At 34.0% G+C, this 21,284-nt stretch overlaps 1 protein-coding gene and 1 long non-coding RNA gene across 3 annotated transcripts in view; one reads left to right on the plus strand and one right to left on the minus strand.

Moving 5' to 3' along the window:
- On the minus strand, window positions 1-19,827 carry LOC138318541 (glutamate receptor U1-like). 2 transcript variants are annotated; one of them, XM_069260992.1, is made up of 6 exons: window positions 19,552-19,827; window positions 7,027-7,059; window positions 5,113-5,304; window positions 4,462-4,816; window positions 3,136-3,872; window positions 1-2,708 (listed from the first exon to the last, which is right to left on the minus strand). In XM_069260992.1, exons 1-6 carry the CDS (start codon window positions 19,618-19,620, stop codon window positions 2,574-2,576), a joined length of 1,521 nt encoding a protein of 506 aa, XP_069117093.1. In that variant the 5' UTR covers window positions 19,621-19,827; the 3' UTR covers window positions 1-2,573. The 2 variants fall into 2 exon arrangements, with proteins under 2 accessions (XP_069117093.1, XP_069117092.1); XM_069260991.1 differs by lacking the exon at window positions 19,552-19,827 and adding an exon at window positions 15,362-15,442.
- LOC138318544 (uncharacterized) overlaps window positions 17,038-21,284 on the plus strand; it is a 17,427-nt gene continuing 13,180 nt past the window's right edge. The window contains exon 1 of the long non-coding RNA XR_011207885.1: window positions 17,038-17,560. This is a non-coding gene — a long non-coding RNA (uncharacterized lncRNA). The remainder of the gene's footprint in view (window positions 17,561-21,284) is intronic.

The following is a 21,284-nucleotide window of genomic DNA, read 5'->3' on the forward strand; positions in this document are numbered from 1 at the left end:
TCGCGTTTTATCATTTATTGAAAAAAATGTTTGCTGAAAAAATGTAATTTATTTCTAATCACACATTGTAAAATTTCACACTTATACACAAGTAATGCTATGAAGGCAGAAGGAGATCACAACAGAAAGCTGGTGAACTGGATATAGCTACCAAAACATACCTGCTGCAATGATTGATCATACATGGCACCACAGAAATCATATTTGTAGTACTAGTGCCTGTAGCGGTCATGATGACAATACATTTGCAGTAAGCAATGGTTTCGTTGTATGATGAAGTACTATTTCAGCGATAATAGGTTAAATGCTTGGATTTAATCAAGTAAGCTGTGCATTTTTGTATACTTATTCCACTCGATTTACATCTTTTATTTATCAAAATAATTAGACTGTATGCCATCATTGAATAAAGTTTCTTGACACCAACATGGTAAACAACTGCACTCTACTTCTAACAAATCAATAGATACTAACCCAAATAATTACCTCAAGCTCAGAAAAAAATCTACGAGAACATGCCTCTAAATTCTGGATATGCCTTTAAGCCTTCAAGGATAAACACATAATTAATGATCAAATTGAGATAACAACGATAAACACACATCTTCCTACCAAAATACTAACATTTTATTGAATATAACACAAGGCAGAAGGCAGAACCACTTTCTATGGTTTTATATACATTTATATACACATACACACATATATATATATTAATAAAATTAAAGTACTTAATATTTTTAATACTAATATCAATCCTGAAATAATTTCCCAGTCTCTTTATAAAATCGAAACGGGACGCGACGGGACAAATACATCAGTTTTTGGACCACGATACAAAATCGACGTTGCTAAATTACCAACCTAATGTGATAGTGACGTGGTAGTGTGACGTCACAATCGCCCAAGGTTGGACTTACACTATCTGACCCACGTCATTTTAGTATCTCAAAAACCCTGAATTTTTGTATAAGTAAACTTTTATAAAATGTTTATTATTTTGCTTTTAAGTGATCACTTACAATGTTGTAGGCCTGTACTGTTGGTTTCGTTGACCACGACCAATTATTGCACTTTCTTGTATATCAGATGATTATCTTTATTTTAACGTACATGTGATAAACTGCAGACACCCACGAGATATGTATATTCAAAGTTCATTAAACATTATTTTCTCTCTATGAGAAAAGCCAACGAAAAACGTATTCTCTGACAAATGATACACTGTTTCTTAAACAAAGCGGAAGATAGGGAGTGGATAATCAATTGAAGGAATGGCCGTGTTCTTAACATCAGATAAAATGATATATCTACAAAAGTATTAACCAAACGCATGGATCATGTAAACTTATGAACAATACTATTAATAATACCAAAATAAATATATATTTACATTAATATTTACATATAAGGAGTAGAAAACTATGTTAATATCTACTAACAACATTAGTTTTAATGTTTTCAAACGAGGTAAATGGCGGAAATGCAATCTTGCACATTATGTAAGATAAATGAGCTATATACTAAATGGAAGCGGTGTTATGTGAACGTAAGGAATATTGTATTCCGATATGAGATGGCTTCGTAACTGCACTGGAGTTACTCCCCTTTACCACAGAGCATAGAATACATTTATCTATAATAATTATTAGAATATATTTAAAGCTATCTAAAATTCTAAAGGACCTTATTCCCAATTTAATTATGAAGTATTTTATTTTTCCAGAGTATTATTAAAATTATCATGCTATTCGCGTATTCCTAATTCAATACCTATTTTATTATGGTCTCAACATATACTGCCACATTTTGGCGATATTGTCCGAATTTTTTAAGCATTCTTTTATGTTTATAGGTACATTTACACAACAACATCACTAAGTTACTTCACCTCTGGTAATGACAAGAACATGAATGCCCATATCTGATCACGTCATATAAATCGTTACATGACAATTGTCACATAATTAAGCGATCATGGGACGCTGCATGGTCCGTCTTTGATCTAAGTATAAGCTTTGTACTATAGTTTTAGGATTATAGATGCAAACTAGAAAAGGACAAATTTATCATCAAGCGCATTCGCTCTATTAAATTTGCTCTTGTCTAACTGGCATTCATCATACCGTAACTGTCGCTTCAAAGCAGTTCAATACTTAAATAACTATGTTCTTGCGTTGTCAAATTCAAACTTTGTCTTTAATATCAAGAATATGTCTAAGCATTATTTTCCAGTTTGGCAATAAAGGGGTTTTTGTGCGAAGATGTTCAGAAATTAGTCAATGCAAAATACATGTTGATCAAACACTGGCGCGCACACTCAATTAAATATTAAATAGTGCCACTGTGCTAATGTAGACCAATCAAACAAAACCATTTGCGTATATCCTTTCCGTTGCTATAGATCACGTGTTCAGAGTATACAGACGTAACGTGTATACTTATCTATGCTCTTAGAACTGTACCAAGCGCTGTAACAGTGCAATCATCTTTCACGAAATAGGTATTTCGCGTTTTGTTGTTAGCTCAGGTTTAAGCCCACAGAAAAACTAGACAAAACTAGGCTGATGTGTTCATACCGATGTCATGTCTCTGTGTTGATTACTATCTGTCCCCTGGGATAGCAGCGCCTGAGTGTTACCAGGGTCGGAAGAACGATCCACACTTCGTTGCTGCATGGGTCGGGGTTTAGCCTTTGCTGGCTCATCCTAAAATATTTCCAATAAAAATAGATGATATAACATCTTTATTATTTACCTTTTCAATTAAAGATATCAACACATCGTTTAAAACTTTAACAGTTTGCTCTAAATTACAGAAACATAGCTTTCCCATTACTTAAAATTCCTCCTAAATATGATTCATATATATGAATCACCTAATGATGACCTGTTAAATTAATTGTTTTCAGGAAACAAATATGAGATAAACATGTTAGAAATGAATTAACAATCACGATGAAATAAAAGCTTACGTTAAAGTGAATATACATATTAAATAATGCCATGGAGTATAAACAATCTTTTTTTTTAAATCGCATTCGGCTACTGCGGAAAAAGTCAAACATATTTTTAACGTTTATATCTGAATATCTTTTCAATGATTCTATCCAACTCTGATCTACTTTGCACGTACCGACTCAGCATATTTGAATATGACGATTTCCAGCAGAGTGACCAAGCCACCGAGAACCAATCCTATCGCCAGTATAAATAAGGCACCACTAAATGACCCAAGGTCAAGGGCATAGAAATGAGGAATCTCAAACTTCTCGTCCTCTGACTTCTCAAGCATATATTTATTACAATGTCCTTGGAACCATTTTTTCTCCAGTCCGCGAAGTACTCCGTTCTCAGACAACGTCAGCAAGGCATGGTTTACGGGCTTTAAGAGTGTGGAATTATGCGGAAGCACAAGTCCATATTGAGTGGTCAGGAGTAAGTCGTTTACATAGTACAGTACACAGCCGGATTGTTCAGTATAATATTTCGCCATTGCAGATTCAACAACCATTGCTCGGGTTCCCGGAACGGAGTCTTTTACAATTTGAATACCCTCAGTAACCGTTTTAACCAATGATTCCTTGTTCTTTGATATTTTGTTCGCGAGAGCCTGATGTTCTGGAATTTTCGAATTCATAATGTTTGCTTGTGTCGAACCCCCTCGTACTACGTGTACTATGATGTCTTCGTTGACTGCTAAGTCAGAGAAGCTCCTGACCTTAGCGTAGGTTTCTATGGCACTTGGGCGAGGTCCGACACGGAGAAGATTGGACAGATTTCCTACGTAACTTGAGAAGAATACAATCACAAAGAACCACCAAGCTATCACAACGATCCTTCCGCCTGCTGAGCGCGGGGAACGAGTGAATCCTGCAATAAAATATGTATTATTTTAATCGTTTCAGGGATATTTCGTTCTAATCATAACAGGTGGACAGATATTCGTAAAATGAATAAATGCACAAGAAAAAAAGACCCAGATGGTCCTGCACAGTAAGCATAATCTGTTCCATCGTCACCCATAATGAAGCGAAAAATTCGACCAAGACCTCGATGAAATATCATTTATTAACAACAAAAGGGCATAAAAATGCATTTAAAAACTGGTGAATTTTGAAGATCTATTTATATACATAATGTTAGATGGTTTCTTAAAAAATCTATAATGCGGATCGATCATGGCATGAAGAAACCTAACCTCTGTTTATCTTTAATTTTTAAATTGTGAGTCCTATGTCAGGTTTAGGAGGTGGAGAAAAGCAGAAAAACCGGACTATACAACAATCAGCTCCATGGGTCATGGAATCGCAACCCAGAGGTAGAGAGATGTTGGAAATTAATAAACCTTAACGACTAGGCTGCCACGACCTCCATCGTCTTTATCAAAACTGATAAAACTTAAATGAAATGAAATCGGTTACCAGAGGTTAATCATTTGCTTTATTTCGAGAAAGCTTACCTTGTAGAAACACAGCACTTATGGTGAACCAAAATGTATTCAGACAGGTAAATGATTCTCCCTCACGAATGGTAGCCTCTCCGTCACGTGACATCCGCCGCCATTCATACGGGTTACAGTATGATATGATGTAGATTATGCTTCCTGTAATGAGGTAGGCGAGACAGGACAAAAGCCATACATCCGTTTTGAAAGGTTTCAGAATGTGCAAAAGGCGGTCTTTAAATGGAGGCATGTTTTCGTTTGGCCTGCGCATGACAATGACAGGACCAGTAAATTGGAATGGTTGTGAAAAATCTACAAACTGTGCTCTATTTGACGTCACAGTTATAGGTCCAGCTGCCATATTTGCAGTCTGTGAATGCAAAAACAAAAATCAAAATAATATTTGATAAAAAGTAAAAAAAAAAAATAAAAATAATAATAATAATAATGGCAAATTCCTACACATATGTGTAGTTTTCATCAAGTTAAATTTACATCATTAAAAATAATTCTATAATGTATAATATAATTTAAATAATAAACTTTAACTACAACAGATATTTGCGATATAACATTATGATCTGATGAAAGAATCAAGGGAAATAACTCTAATATATCAGAATGAATGATAATCATACTCTTTACTCAGCATTTGGTAAAACCTACCCCTGACACCACCTGTCCCACTGCTCCAGTCCAGGTTCCATTCGGAAGAAGTGTTCCGAACATCTTGTCTTTTACTGGAACAAAGTCATAGTTAAGGCCCAGTCGATCTGCTATAAGTTCCATTATGTCGTTGATAAAGCCTCTGTAAGTTACATTTCCGTCAACTTCTTCCTTCATGACATAGGGTGGTAGCTAGTATAATAGAAAAAATACAATAACACAACTTCTTTAAAGAAGACAAACACGATGATACGTTGACTGATTAGGTTTATATTACAGTATACTTAATTGACCTTTAAAAAAACATTACTATCACATTTAAGTTAACCCTTAAGTTCACCGTCATACGTTTGCGGAATAGCGAAATTATCATCCTTTATGCTAATGAATTTTTCACTTATTAATGCGTAGAGCTTAGCAAACAGGCCGACGAGCACATGTTCCCATCTAAAAAAAGGAATGAACTACATGTACATGTAATATCCAGATTGAAAATGAGTCAAATCAGCGTGACTTCGCCTATTCAAACCATAGAAAATTGATACTTTCAATAAGGCATGGTGTAATCCTAACGCACTTTAACGGTGATATTTAATGATAAATGATAAACACTGTTGGGTCAAACAGTCTCACGTCAACATCTGTGAACATCGGTCGATTGTATAGCACACATTATGAGTTTACTTTTTTGGTTAATTAGAAACAAACATTTGGTTATTTCCTAATCATGTCTTAGTAATGATATGAAAACATGTCGATAATATAATAGCTTATTTGTAAGCTATTTTAATTGGGTTTCATGATAAGATAAAAGAACGGAAATTAAAATCCAATCTGCTCCCAGATGATTGAAAGTCAAACAACCAACCATTGCGCTCCGAATATATTTCATATATTATTACCATGGTGATAAATGTGTTCAACCTAAATACAAGATTCTAGCAGGTATTACCCGGTATTTACAAATAACAAAGTCAGGTGGACGCCGCACCACATATTTTGTTTGTCTCAGTGTAATACTGCCGATGTGGTGTGTAGTTTGACTAGTCCGCTAAATCTGCCTATATTATTGGGCTTTTTAATTTTTTTCCTAATATATATTAGACAAAAAATAATTTAAAAAGCCTAATAATATAGGCAGGTTTAGCGGACTATAGTTTGACAAGAGGCCCCTCTAACGCCGTGAAATGATAATAAAATATTGTTTTGAACTGTTATGGCTAGGCTTGTCAGTAATGTTTGTTTCCATAAAGTTACATTTTGTTTTAAACAAATCGCTTACTATCCTTTTTGTTTAATTCGTCAATGTTCAAAGAACCGATGATGACAGCAGTTTATTTCTATAAAGTAACTTTCACTATCATCATAAAATGTTCACACACATATACTTCATGGATATACTATATTGAAATGAATATCCTTGTACCTAAAACGGCTTTTATTTAAGTGTACACTGTAGAATGAATTAACAGTCCCAATATTATCATCCTACTGTTAAGTTCAGTTGATTATATATCACTATACGCCCCACAACAAAACAGTAACCAACAGTGCTTAAATAAAGTACATAAATAGTGCTTGTATCTAACAGGTTGGTGTTGTAACTTCATCTTGCATATCGACATAGATCTTCTTACGTCAAAAGTATAATCAGTATTTGATTCTTTTGCGAGATGTGTAACAGGCCTTTTATGCTGATTAAAATTAAAAACCAAAATGATAATCTATTACTACGACCAACATCTATAACAGTAGAATTTTAACGAAAATATCAGATTTTAATTTCAACAAAATTATTTGAAAAGGGATTGAACAACAGGCATAGGGGGAAGTTCTCTCCCTAAAATATTAGATATGAGTTTCAGGAAGATATCTTCAATCAACATTCGAAAACTAGCTTGTTTAAATACTCACCAATAAAGTGCTAACGGTCAAATGGCTTTTAGTCTGAAATAAAACAAAGTTGGCAATATTAGTCCCTTTAAATAGAAATTGTGAATGACGAGTTAAGGAAAGAAATAAAAAAAAATAATCCATAAAAAACTATTGATAATTGATATATAACACAGAGCATGCAAAGAATACAGCAACGAATCGCAATTGTTATTATACCTTAGTAAAGTGCAAAAGTTACATAAAGTGCACTGGGTGGAAGTCGGTCAAAAATGTCATGACGAACTTCTGAGAGAAAACTGCGCATTTGTATACATGTAATACCAACAGTTTCTGCAGATTTGGTTGCTCTATTTTCTCTTGACATTGACAAAAAGATAGAGCAAAGTGAAAAATATTATCTCGCTGCAGATACTTTTATCGTTGGTATATCTTTGTTATTTTAACATATTGTAGGCCTACATATGAAATCTCTTAATGGCGCTTAAGTCAATAGGAAACCATACTACATCAAGCTTTTCATTGATCTCGATCTACAACAGCTGGTATAGATATATAATGAACATTCTCTGTGAAGGTCAAACGTTTTATTTACTACGTGACGTAGCCTTTCAGAACTATTGTGGTTTCCATAGTTACAAATTTTACGGAAGCAAATGTTACTGTTTGTAATGCTACTTGATCTAACCGTCAATAAGATGAATTGCTTCTAGAGTTTACGAATAGAACCTCTGGCGTCGGCATGGCATATAGTCAAGATACTTCTATATAAATATGAAGTGCAACATTCTACATATACAGATTCTCATTACAAATGTTAAGTTCATTATGCAAAGAACAAACATCTTTCAGCCAATATTATTTCAGAATTTGGAATTTCTAAAACTACTCTTGGCAAATGGTTGCCTTAATATCGTATCATATAGTACAATACTTTGTGCATAGCAATCCAAATTATCCATTATTACAGTACCACAACAAAACTTGCACATATATTCATTGTGAAATTCGCGACGTCATAGTCTTGTTAAATAATTGTGAAATTGTTGATATCAACTTTTTATATTTTAAAACTGATACTTATTCAGCTTTGCAAGGATTTGATTATTCTATAATGGAACGTTATAATTATAAGATTACTGAAACAAGGGTGCGTAATATAACCGACAAAGTTGCCAAAGTTCCTATCAAATAGGATTATTACCACTTAGTTAAAACCAATCTTGCAAATGATAAGGATTATTTCTGCTAAAGTTCGTAATAAAATTCTATAAATAACTAAGTGATACTTTTGATTTCTGAACGTCTTATTAACAAGTCTTATCGCTAGTCTAGCTGAGGGCCAGATTAAAACATATATTAACATAGCATTCCACAGGAATCTTGTTAGCTGGGTCGAGTCAGTGCTGTTACAGTTCGGCACCTGAGGAGAACAGCTGTTTCAGTGAATATAAATATAACGCCCAAATAATTGCAAATTAGCAATAAGGGTCACGTGACAGAGTAATGTGTTGGAGCTACGAATCGTTTTGTAGTTTGTGTTTTCTCTTAATACACTGTAACGCCTAAGGATAATTAACCCATTACGATACACACATCTGACACAGTGCCAGAATCATCCATCACTAAAAATAGCTGAATCTACAGCGGGTGTTGTCATTGGTAACTACAATGAAAATATACTATGAAAAGTTTATTTGTAAACTACCTATCACTGGGAAGAGCTTTGGCCTACGAAAATATTCCCTGCCTGATAAATTGACACAGCCGTAGAAATATATTGGTCAGAGTAGAAAGTAAACCTAAAGTTGCATAAATAATAATGACGATCAAATCATCATTAATTTGGATTGTAGAATCAGAAAGTCAAAGAAACCTTATTTCATAAGGACAGCCTGGAAGCGTTTTACAATGAATTATGATATCGTTTTGTCTTTTTTGTTTATATATTAAACGCATTTTATTTATCTCAGTAGCGTACCTTGCGACTTGTCATATCTATGCAAGATTGGTTACATGCTTTCTTTATTTTCTTCAGTTGAACTCTCGATAATCATTATGAGGCCAGACTTATCAAGTAAATTCTAAATTTGACCTAATCTGTATTACGACATTCTGTTGTATCAGAAGTAACTTCCTTAGTTTTACAATGGAACGAAGGGAAGTAACTCTGATATTGATAATATTTATGGTATTTTTCATTATACATGTATTTGCAAATGGCTTTTCCCTGATGTTTGCCTTTGTTGCTCCAAGGTAAACAATAAGACAAAAGCAGACCACTAGAAAGCGCTACATCATTACAATGGCATCAAAATGACAGTCTGTCGATGTTATCTGTCTGTAAAAATAAACTCCGTCATAGAAAACCACAAGACTCTACTCTGTGTCAATCAGCGTCTCATGACATTGGTTATTTACGCAATAGTATTATTAATTTTAGAAACTGAAATATTTTGTATATATACTTTTATTATTATGTAATTTGTAACTAATTATACTTTACTAATCATGAGGACCCTGAGGAAGATTAGCCCTTGGCTAGATCAGGTTTTTATCCTCGGTAAATAAAGTTTAGTATTATTATTATTATTATTGGTTTCCGACGATGACAAACTCGACGTTTGCTTTGAAATGCCATACATCAGGATGATTATGTTTTACTGGAGGGACTGCTATTGACTTGTGATCAGTATAACAGGTCTCTACAGATTCTCTGAGACCCCTCGCCGAGTGATTATTTAGGTAGGACCATTATATCTTATCATGCAAACCATCAAGACAGTTAGTGATAGACGCTTTATTTTGTGATAGCAGGTTTGACGTAACCTGGACAGAAATCTTTAACAATTGTACTATATTTATATGTTTGAATCATAAAAGTGTTTATTAAATAAGTATTTATTTCTTTTGAACTTTTATATAAACCAAATTTTTACAGCCTCTAATTTAGTCATTGATTTCATGAAAATATATTTTCTGTTATCACAAATACAAACTAAGTGTATACCACTAGAATTAGTCTCCCGTAATGATGTGGGGTTACAACGAAATGTTACAACCCACGATCAGGAAGGTAGCTTGGAAATTTAATTTTATACCGCATTCTGAAAAACATCGAGTTGAATCATTATTTTTGAGTGGTACATTAGATGCCTAGAAGTAATACGTGCAATTATAATTGCTGACTATTTCCTTTATGTAGAATTATCTGCTCCTACAAACAGAAGTCCATTATGGTGATATCGTACATTTGCCTGGAAAAATAAAATCATATTTTATAAAATGATGAGTCAAGGTATGGCTACAAGAACTTGCAAAGACAAAATAATGACCATTATGTAGAGAAATGTTCCTCATCAATACCCACGCTTGTCTACAACTGAGCTTTCCAATAATACATTTCGTAGACGATGCACATGACGTTGATGCTAGGCTTCAGACAACCAGACGTTGTAGTTTACACAAATAAACACATGTTTACCAGAGAACATTCCTAGCCATACACCCATCTTCTTGGCTAATGAAGAAGCCCTGTGGCATCTTAACACTCGCAATAACATAGAGTTGCTATTCTGTCTTACAGCAGAAACACTATATGCATTACACAACATGGTGAAGGAATGTGTGAGAGTTACAGCAATGTTTAACAAGCAAACTCTTTATTTATTGCAAGAAGTGTTAACAACCTGTATAACAAGCCATATATTAGTTTTATCATGAGTTTTGGGTTTTATTTATGTCACGATTTTACCAGATTTACCAGATACAATGTCCTTCGGTTTTAATGTTTTCGTTAACCTTGGGATAGAGATAACAAATAATATTAAAAAAAATTTCTTTGCTGCCACTTTTTTGGACACTTCCGTTTAAGTTCCAAAAACATTATCTACTTTAAGTTATTTTGTCGATGTATCAAAATATGTTGAGTTCCTTTCAGAATAAATTATTTTGTTCATTGTAGCTTTGATTTGAACATGATTTCTTTGGTAGCTTTTACATTATCGTAAGCTGGCCACCAGTATTCAGAATACTGAAAACATCACTAAATTTGGCTTGATCTTTTTTTTGTTTCTGCGATATGTCTGATTTCTGTTTCAAACAAGGGGAGATAATCTTATCAATAGCCACTTCCGTCATATATCGTTAGATATAAAAGTTAGGAATCTATAAACTGTCTCTCTCATAAAGCTTTAGTTGTTTTTGAAGTACGGAGATGACCCAGAAACTGGCAGCTGTATAATTGTTAGGTGTTCAACGTCTACAAGAAGCGACCAATCATTGCTCAACAACTACCTAAACATTGCCCTTACTTCATTCTCTCTGATGAAAAGATGTATGCTGGATTTTATAAATATTTACTTGTTTTCTCTACACACTCTGAAAACAGCTATCAACAATGAAGTTGTAAGTAATAGGTGTTTTTTTTTGTCAAAACATTCAGATCGAATAACGGATTTTTTACGCCTGCTCGACAATGTTTTCAGCTGTATGTTTGATTTGTTAGAAATCAGTCTTTGCCTCCCTCATATCAACACGCTTAGTATCACAGACTTTAAGACGCAGTACTGCCGAAATAGCAAAGCAATTAAAGATGCTCAACCGCCGGCAGAGCAAAACGATACCCATCAATATTGAACAACAATTGATGTATAATATGTGTCAAATTAACACAAAAATGCAAATAAAATAATTTACTTCGCTTTTGGTGCATGCACAATCAGTGCTTAATTCCATATAGAGCATTGTATCATGGAAGTCTGTCGGGACGCAAATAATTATTTTTAATATTTTCATTTTGAATAATACTAAGAAGTTCTAACTTTTCAATGATGGTAATGGTGTAAAGTAAGTAACTTTTATAACTGAAGGAAATACTCATTCGTCTAGATCTATCTCGTTCTTGACAGATAAAAAATACCATTTCATAGACAGAAAGAATTAATCGTACGTCTAGTATTACGATGTCATATATACAAAACGATTTCGCGGGGAATTTTAAAAGCGGCACAGTCAAACTGAATTATTGGATAAGATATTAGTGCGCCACAACACAATTTGTTTTATTGTATAAATAAATAAAATCACGGAAATTTATGCCTAATTAGTACCTGAGTGAGTTATCTGAATTAAATTAGAACCATTTTTCTCAATATCTTTTGGAATTTTAAAGTCATAGACAAAAAACGGACGGACATTCTTCATTAAGCGTCTATGAAAAAGAATGGCCGTCCGTTTTTTTTTTGTCTATGACTTTATAACCTCAAAAGATATTGAGAATAATGCTTAAATGAATCTGTGGAAACAAAATATATGAGCGTAATACCATGTTGTTTGAAATATTGCCTAGACATATGGTAAATCCGTCAAAGAAAAGTTATTCCATATTTGATGTTTCATACCTATAAACTATACATGTATCTTAGGGGCGTTCATTTGCAGTTATTTATAATAATTTCAAAATATTTTTAATGTCATATCACTCTACAATTTTAAATAGAAACCATGTTTTTCGGCAAGGAAAAAACATGTATCCATTTGTCAACTGCTTGGCTTCTACATATAATGTACTTTTGTTAGGCAATGGTGAATACTGTGTGTAAACGATCCCTGTCAATATTTTGAATCTTTCAATATATGTTATACGGCAAATAACGAAACACCATAGCGCCTTGTATAACTTGTTTAGGGTGTATGCAAAGTCTTTTATTCTAATAACAAATACGGATCCGGGAAGTTCTACTGAGTTACCAGAAACTTAATAGTGGAGACTATAGCATCCATGCCCTTTCAAAACTTGCGAAAATTCTTTCGATACGGGGTGGGATTCTTCAGTATTCTACATACTTTGGTATTAATATAATGTAATTGTTATTTGAGTAAATGACTCAAACCTATGTGGGGTTTTCCATCTCTTTATGTTCAACCCTACATCTCTACACTTACTATATAATTAAATGACAGCAAGCTTTGTTTACTATTTTAAGAATTAATGAACACTTTTAACTTGTATTTTCTACGAGTAAAAGTGCGGCCTATACATTAAGCGCCACAAGACATCATAAAAGAGAAACTTTATGATGACGCCGCAATACTAAAACATATATGTTTTATTATTGATAATTACACTAAATGTGTCCCAACAATATATTATAATCATTAGTTATGCAGCTATCTAACCACTTTACTGTGAAAAAAAACAAAGACCTTTGCAATAAAATGACCCTACATTTGCAAAATCACTAGAACTTTCTGTACTTCAGCTTTATATAACCTAAGCAGTCAGTCTAAGATGTTATATAAAGGTGAACAACATACACGCCTTGGTTCATATCATCACAGTAGTCCGACATAGATTACCATCACGATGGTAGGCCTGTACGTATCACGCGCTTGTGGAAAGTGATTCTTTGTCTGATAGAATAAAATGTATGGTCTTTCAAATCAAACACCAGTATACTAGTATAAGCGGTAAGTTTGTAATAAGGATGGCTCCATAGAAAACAATAAGGTTTATTTAGTGTTGCTTATTATTACACCAATTTACACGTGTATAAAAAGACAAGACAAAAACGAATAAATATCGACATTGAGGAGTGTTTGGATAAACTCAATTTCTGCATTAAAAGGTTTGATTTAAACATGAAACTGTCAACATATATATTTAAGTGCTATTAATATTTTGGTGCAATCGCGCTAAAACTTTGCGCTGAAATATTCTTTCTTTGTATATTACGGAGTTACTTCCCTTGTGGGTAGGTATTCATCGTGACGTCATTATTTTGTGATAGAAATTCAAGTCGATTTCTGAAAGGTATGACGTTACGAAAACACACGACGTCACAATCAACATAACTTACCTAAAGGGTTGATAAATCTGAAATAGGCAAATAAAGAATCCATGATGGATCAGCCATTATACACGCGAGAATTAATCATTGTGCTATTTTTTTTTCAAAATTATTTTTGCGCTTAAATTATAACCCCCAATATACGTTTACAGTATGGGAAACTTAAGACCATTCAATACAATGGCATTGTTCACTGTATTTCTGGGACTGAGCATAGTATTTGGGAAACTAGCCAAGAGAATTGCCATTTTTGAAATTGCACTGAAGGTCCCTCCACAGCAGTTTTGGCTATATTCAATCCTGAAACAACTTTACGCGTTAGGAACTGTTCTATAAATAGATATCTTATCTCGTGCTTGTTATTTTTAGGTGTACTTGTATCTAACGTTATGTGTACAGACACTACAGCTGACTGTATTAAACAGATCAGCTTTTGGAATACATATGTCAAAATATGCGTATGATTTGTTAATTTGACGTAAAATTAGCATTATTTTCAGAACGACATCTAACAGGACATGTTCCATACCGAAACGTGCTCTTGTCATATAGAGCTTACTTTAACCAAGTTACGAAGTTAATGTTGTTGGTTGATTTAATGATTATAATTTTAAAGCTTGTCTTCAAACTTACAAAATTTCCAAGAAAATTCTTTTGTAAAAACAACTTCAAGATATATAATGAAGTGTACGTTCTGAATTTTGTGAGAAATTGCAATAAATACATGCAGAAAAATCTAGTTATCGCATCTTTCTATTCAAAGGCGATTGGCCATTATAATAGTGTTAATCTTATAAAAAAAAATAACAACGGACACCAGATTATCATTATACTTAAAATATAGGAATAACATTAAATTCAATTCAAATGTTGTATTGACTTTGGGCCAATGACCCATCAGTAACAAAAGTAGATATGCATATTGTGTACAACATGCATTATAACAAAATCTACAACAAAATTACAAAAATACACTCGTGAAAAATATCAAAGTTTCCACCTCACTTGATCAAGAAACAAGGAATATCCTCTATTAACTTACAGGAGGTGCGCCCATTTACAGGGATGATACAAATACATTACATGTCGACATACCGCTATTAGGGGGAATTCTGATAATAACCAGTCAGAGATAAATTCGATAATTCTTCTTCGTTAAAAACGACAGACGGATGCTGGAGGTTATAGAATTATTATTATTATTATTTTAATAACTTTTCCTAACAAGAACATACGAACTCTTATATTGCACACTGCAACTATTTATTCGAAACAGAAATGATTGCATTTCTTCACTTTATTCAAAATAAAGAATATCTAAAACACAATGATAATTGTAAGGATGCTGTTCTCGAGTGATACTTATACCGTAAACCTTTTATCTACAAAGATCTAGGTATGTTCGTACGCCAGAGATAACGTGTGAGGGGTTGCAAATAAACATTCCACAATAAGTTTTATGTGACCTCTAGCTATCATAAATCTTAACCTGAAACTATGCTTACGCTGAAAAAGGTTGTATCTTTGTGACCGTGTATTGCATACCTCATCTCGTCATTCTTGACAGACATTCTATGATAACAGACAATCATGGATGGTATAAAACCCTACACAGCTTCCTCTCTGTTATACTGTCAGACAATCATGGATGGTATAATACCCTACATAGCTTCCTCTCTGTTATACCGTCAGACAATCAGGGATGGTATAATACCCTACATAGCTTCCTCCTTGTTATACTGTCAGACAATCAGGGATGGTATAATACCCTACATAGCTTCCTCTCTGTTATACTGTCAGACAATCAGGGATGGTATAATACCCTACATAGCTTCCTCTTTGTTATATACCGTCAGACAATCAGGGATGGTATAATACCCTACATAGCTTCCTCTTTGTTATATACCGTCAGACAATCAGGGATGGTATAATACCCTAAATAGCTTCCTCTCTGTTATACTGTCAGACAATCAGGGATGGTATAATACCCTACATAGCTTCCTCTTTGTTTATACCGTCAGACAATCAGGGATGGTATAATACCCTACATAGCTTCCTCTTTGTTATACTGTCAGACAATCAGGGATGGTATAATACCCTACACAGCTTCCTCTCTGTTATACTGTACACTAAGGAATACTTCTCGGCATATTTTTTCGCGGGTTTAAGTTATGTGCGTTATATTTACAAGTTTCTTTTTATCATTAGGATATATTTTATGCCAAGCAGTTCATGATATTTTTTCTCAAGACGTGTTGAGGTTTATACCTCCATTAACCTATTTATATAAGTGTAGTTAATCCTTAAATAACGTGTGACTTTCATGAGCACCTGCGTAAAAACATATATCATTTCGTTACGTTGGTGCAGTGTCGTTGATGTTTTTTGATTCCATGTCGATTAAAAACAGCAGAACTAAAAAAAAAGAGTTTAAAGCTAGCTACGCCATTATTTTTTATAAATACAAATGAATGAAAATGTAAGTGTTTAAATGTTTTGTAACGAATCAAAACCCTTCTTAATAACACACACATGCATATTCGACGCAAATCGCTCTCAGACATAAACAGTGATAACTTAAAATTATTATTCCAAACTTACAATAAAATTTAGTTTTTTGAAAATGCCACGGGAATTCGAAGAAGACAGTGATAATTCATTGTTTCAACTAAGACACCATCCGTACACAGACACTATTTCTTCACATGAATTTTACCTGTGTATTATTGTGGATCTAATCAGGATCAATCCTAATAAAACCACTCCTGTTATAAACAAACATTAAACGTGACTTCATGCATCAGAAATGGAATATTTTGCGATAATAGCATATTGTCGACAATGGAGTTTCTCAGTTCTGATGTATATGTAGAACTGTTTTAATGTCACAGTAAATCTCTGCTACATAACACGTACAGATACAATAAGATTCCGATCGACACCTATAAACATTAGTTTCTGTCAACATTTCACAATTATAATATATCCGATCATAAAAACGCTGCCATTAAGTAAGACACCTAATAATGGTTACCTAGCAACGGAGCCTTATAAAATTCGTTAGTAGGATTTACTTAATTGTCAATAGATACATTTGTGGGTCTGGAATTCTTAACAATGTTAGTATGGACCACTAATCAGATACAAAACTACAATGTACCAAACACCTTGGGAAGCCATAGACCTCTCAGTGCCAGAGATACATTGATATAGATCTTCTTCTTGCTGTTCAACTTTGTCACAAAGACCGAGGTCTACCACGATTAGAGAGTTTGGCTATCAATAATCTGGACAACATTACAGCCACTGTATAAACGTTACTAGTATGCTGCGTGCCAACATTAGAACAGTGTATCATGTGGTGGCTTCGCAACCAAACTATGGCTCTGCTACACTGAAGGAATATTGATAATTAGTCAAGTTGATAATTAGTTACACGTGTGATATTGTAGGATTGATAGCAGGTGGCTCAATTGTATATTGTGAGTTCGCATTTATCTATATAGCTCGGGGTTTGGACTCCATTGTATATTGTGAGTTCGCATTTATCTACAGAGCTCGGGGTTTGGACTCCATTTTATATTGTGAGTTCGCATTTATCTACAGAGCTCGGGGTTTGGACGCCATTGGATATTGTGACTTCGCAATTATCATATATAGCTCGGGGTTTGGACTTCTATACATTATGTAATACCTTTGTTGATGTGAGTTTTTGTTTTATTTCTATGTTTAAACGAAGACCTCCCTTGTAGGTATTCATTATGACATCATCATTTTGTGAGTGAAATTCACGTCGCTTTCTTTGAATAGTATGGCGTAATGCTCGAAAACGCGTGACGTCACAATCAATACTTGTCCGCAAAGGCAGATACAATTTGAGAGAATAAGAAAAGGGATTGATTCGATCAGAGTAATCATGATGTTGAACAAGATCATATCTTTGAATATGATTGGCATTCTAAACTTTCACTTAGTTATTACGTGTATATTCCAAGGACGTTTATTTTATGGATTTTTTGAAATGAAAGTATCTAGTTGTTATATACATGTCATAGGCAACCATCGCAAATAGTTTAGTTGCCATGGATACCATAAATACGATGTCACCAGTAAAAGGTGATGTACAGATGTGATCAAGCCTTTGTATGACCCCGACCCGCCTGGCCAAGCTCTCTGGAGGCCCTGATCACCATTAGTCATTAATAACAAGTATTGATTCTCCCAAAGTGTCTCAGTAATGGACTGTCTATCTCCGATAAACGGATATGATGACAGTGGTAACACATAATATACCAATAGCAAATGCTATCGATATCTGTATCGTATCCGAAAGTCATCGAAACATCAGGGCGCCATAAAACCCTTGATCGCATCAATTTTACATAGTTGTCAAGATTATATATATAGAAGAATGCCATTTGAAGTAGAATTTTGCATTTTGATAAGGAATTGCAATTCGGAATGATCGAGTATGATACGTATTTAACGTATTTCGATTATTTCTCTTGCAGAATATAGATCTATAGACAACGCTTTATATCACACTTGAAAGAATGACGTTTTTACTCTAATATTTGATTTCTATCATGATATTGAGTACCAGACCTTCAGATTGTTTCCATCAGTCTGCATCTTGCGTTGGACTTATCAAAGCAACCAAACTTTGTTTGAAGGCGATTCTCTTATCTTCAATAGCCTTATCATATCTACTGGAAGTACAGTTTATTGGATGGGCTAATAGATGTGTACCAATGTCTTCGCAGCGAATGTTTACTTTGCATTTTCACACACCGTTACATGGACATAATAATTCAAGTAACAACAAGCAACATTTGCTATTGTGGCGTAAATTATCTGCATTGTGACATCATTAATTGCATTGTTACCAACTTTTCGCGAAATAAAGTGATTGGAAATGATTAAGTATTATCATAATCTCGTTTGATACGTTCTTTATGGATACAGTCTGTAAGTCCTTACACATTATGACCTTATATCTATTACTTCTGGTGTTGTTGAATTCACATTAGTCAAAGTGCTGATATAAATAACGAATAACTCGACAAATATTGTCACTGTTATTGTTATAGCTTAATCATAGGCATCCACGCATTGGCCTTTTTGTCATCAATATCAATACACGTTATATGACCATGACAACATGCTAAAACATTCATTGGATTAATCGTGTGTTAAGGGAAATCACGTGTCACCTTAGTATCACGGGCATTCGGCGAGGAAAATGTAGAGTAATCGTGAATTGTAATTCATTATAGCCCACTATTCAGTATGCGGTCGATAACATACCTGATAAACACTTGTGTAAGATATCTGCTGGCAAGTCGTTTACTGTTATGATATAATCGCCTTCTTGTTGACAGAAAACATCATGGTACTTTGATGAGTCAACAATATAATGACATAACAAAGTGACGTTACAACGCCAGTATACATATTACTGTTGGTATCCTATAGGGCTGATGATGGCTTGATGGATGCTGGGTCTATTTAACACAGTTCAGCAAGTCTTTCAATGACAAGAAAGAATGTTAAGAATGAAATGCTTCAAATAGTAGCGTTAATGACATTTTAAGTACTATATCTCTCAATAAAGTGGAAATACATACATATATACGGACTTTGTGAAGTGTACGCATTCCTTGGAGATTTGGAACACAGCATGCACTATACTTACCCCTTGGCCCGTGGCGAAAGGTGCACATGCTAGTAACACAGTTTGAAGAACAATCAAACTGGACATCATAATGATAGTAAATGAGATAAAAAGTATATTGACAAAAAATACAACTTCTTTGCTCCGTTAAATAAATCCGGGTTTCACAGAGTAACTAGCCCTGAGTACTAGGACTACTACACTCAACACAGGAGCTGTAGGGAATGACAAATGCCTGATTTGGAGCTCATGTAGATCGTGTTTCACTCAGCAGCAGCAGCAACCGGGCGCGTGCTATGTAGAAAATGCGAAACTAAGCGGCTAGTTTATACCGTGGTAACCATGGCGATTTATTTAACATGTAGCAAAGTTAATGTATATACTATTGATAATTTTGGCCGAGGGAGTGGGATGGGGTGGACTTGAATTGCTGCTATTTCGTTACTTTATTTTTATGACACAGCAAACAACAAACAAACTGCTCAAGATTATCGATATGAGTGAATCATCATTTGCATTGCAGCTAGGAAGCGTAGATCTAAATGGCAATTGGAAAATATTGAGGTGAATGAAGTATCCAAGTAATGCTATAGATGGGACAACATATGGTGTAAATGTAAACTGAATTATCTGGCAAGAATAATGAACTTTCTGCACAGCCCGATTTTGGATGGTTTTGGGTGAATAGGTTTGATATGGTCGAAGTAATATCATAAATTAATGCATACTAAACGATGTCAGTTGTACAACGCCATAACTGAAGGTTTAACGTCCTATTAACAACCAGGGGATTAAATGGCATTTATTGTGTTTAAAAAGTACATGTAAGTTAATTACCATATCTGATATGAAAGCAACAAACTCAGTTTTATTGAACGTTATTAAAGTGGTGTCAGTCATATATATGTATATAACGTAACGAGTAAAGGCCACACGTTAAAGGTAGGTTTCGCCCAACTAAATAAATATTTTTTTTGTAAAATTCGATAAACGGAAGAAAAGATGAAAAAATACATATTGAAAATACCTCAATTTTTAGATTTTTCTACTGTGATAGGTTGGGAAGATACACAAATAATAATATTCATTCATAATGTAATGTTAAAATATTTTGTCGATAAATGTACTATACCGGATTTGTTTTGAGATGGCTAATATAGGCTTTGCCTGTTGCCAAATCCATTTGCATATTATTTGCAATAAAATTTGTTGAAATGAAAATACCTCAATTTAATTTCTTTATGCGTATGGGATTGAACAAATGTGTTTTTGATACAAAATTGAAGTTAATCCTTGATTTATTTGACAGTCAGACAGAATAGTATGCAAATGAAGCTGCGATGGATTGTGTTGTCGAAGTTTCGCGCATGCGCATTGTTACGCACTAAAAGTAAACAAAATGGCTGAAAGAAAGCGTGTGAGATACATTGTATAAATATATATATACATAAATCTAAATCGGCAACAAAGAGGACGAAATTAGAATGGAATCGGTAGCACCCTGTGATATATCTAGGGAATGAAATTCAGAGATGGCATGTAGCAATAGAAGAAACAGAAGCCACATCTCAAGCGGAACTTGCCCGGATCTGTTGGGCTCGTGTTGCTTGTGTTAAATTTCAACACATATGCCAGCTCACATACAGCCGCAGACTAACCTATATTATATGTTTGGTGTACTAAGCTAGCGAGCGTATGTAAGTAAACAGTCCATCGCACTTCGATTTGTTGTTGTTGTTTTTTAACTAAACATA

Source organism: Argopecten irradians, chromosome 3, assembly GCF_041381155.1.
Source record: "Argopecten irradians isolate NY chromosome 3, Ai_NY, whole genome shotgun sequence".
NCBI lineage: Eukaryota > Metazoa > Mollusca > Bivalvia > Pectinida > Pectinidae > Argopecten > Argopecten irradians.

What these genes read in the sequence shown, in the direction of transcription:
- LOC138318541 (XM_069260992.1), bottom strand. Translation starts at nt 19,620, where the DNA reads ATGATGTCCAGTTTGATTGTTCTTCAAACTGTGTTACTAGCATGTGCA. An exon ending in TGACCGTTAGCACTTTATTG is followed by an intron (nt 5,305 to 7,026) that starts GTGAGTATTTAA and finishes CTATTATACTAG; the next exon opens with CTACCACCCTATGTCATGAA. An exon ending in TGGGACAGGTGGTGTCAGGG is followed by an intron (nt 4,817 to 5,112) that starts GTAGGTTTTACC and finishes TTGCATTCACAG; the next exon opens with ACTGCAAATATGGCAGCTGG.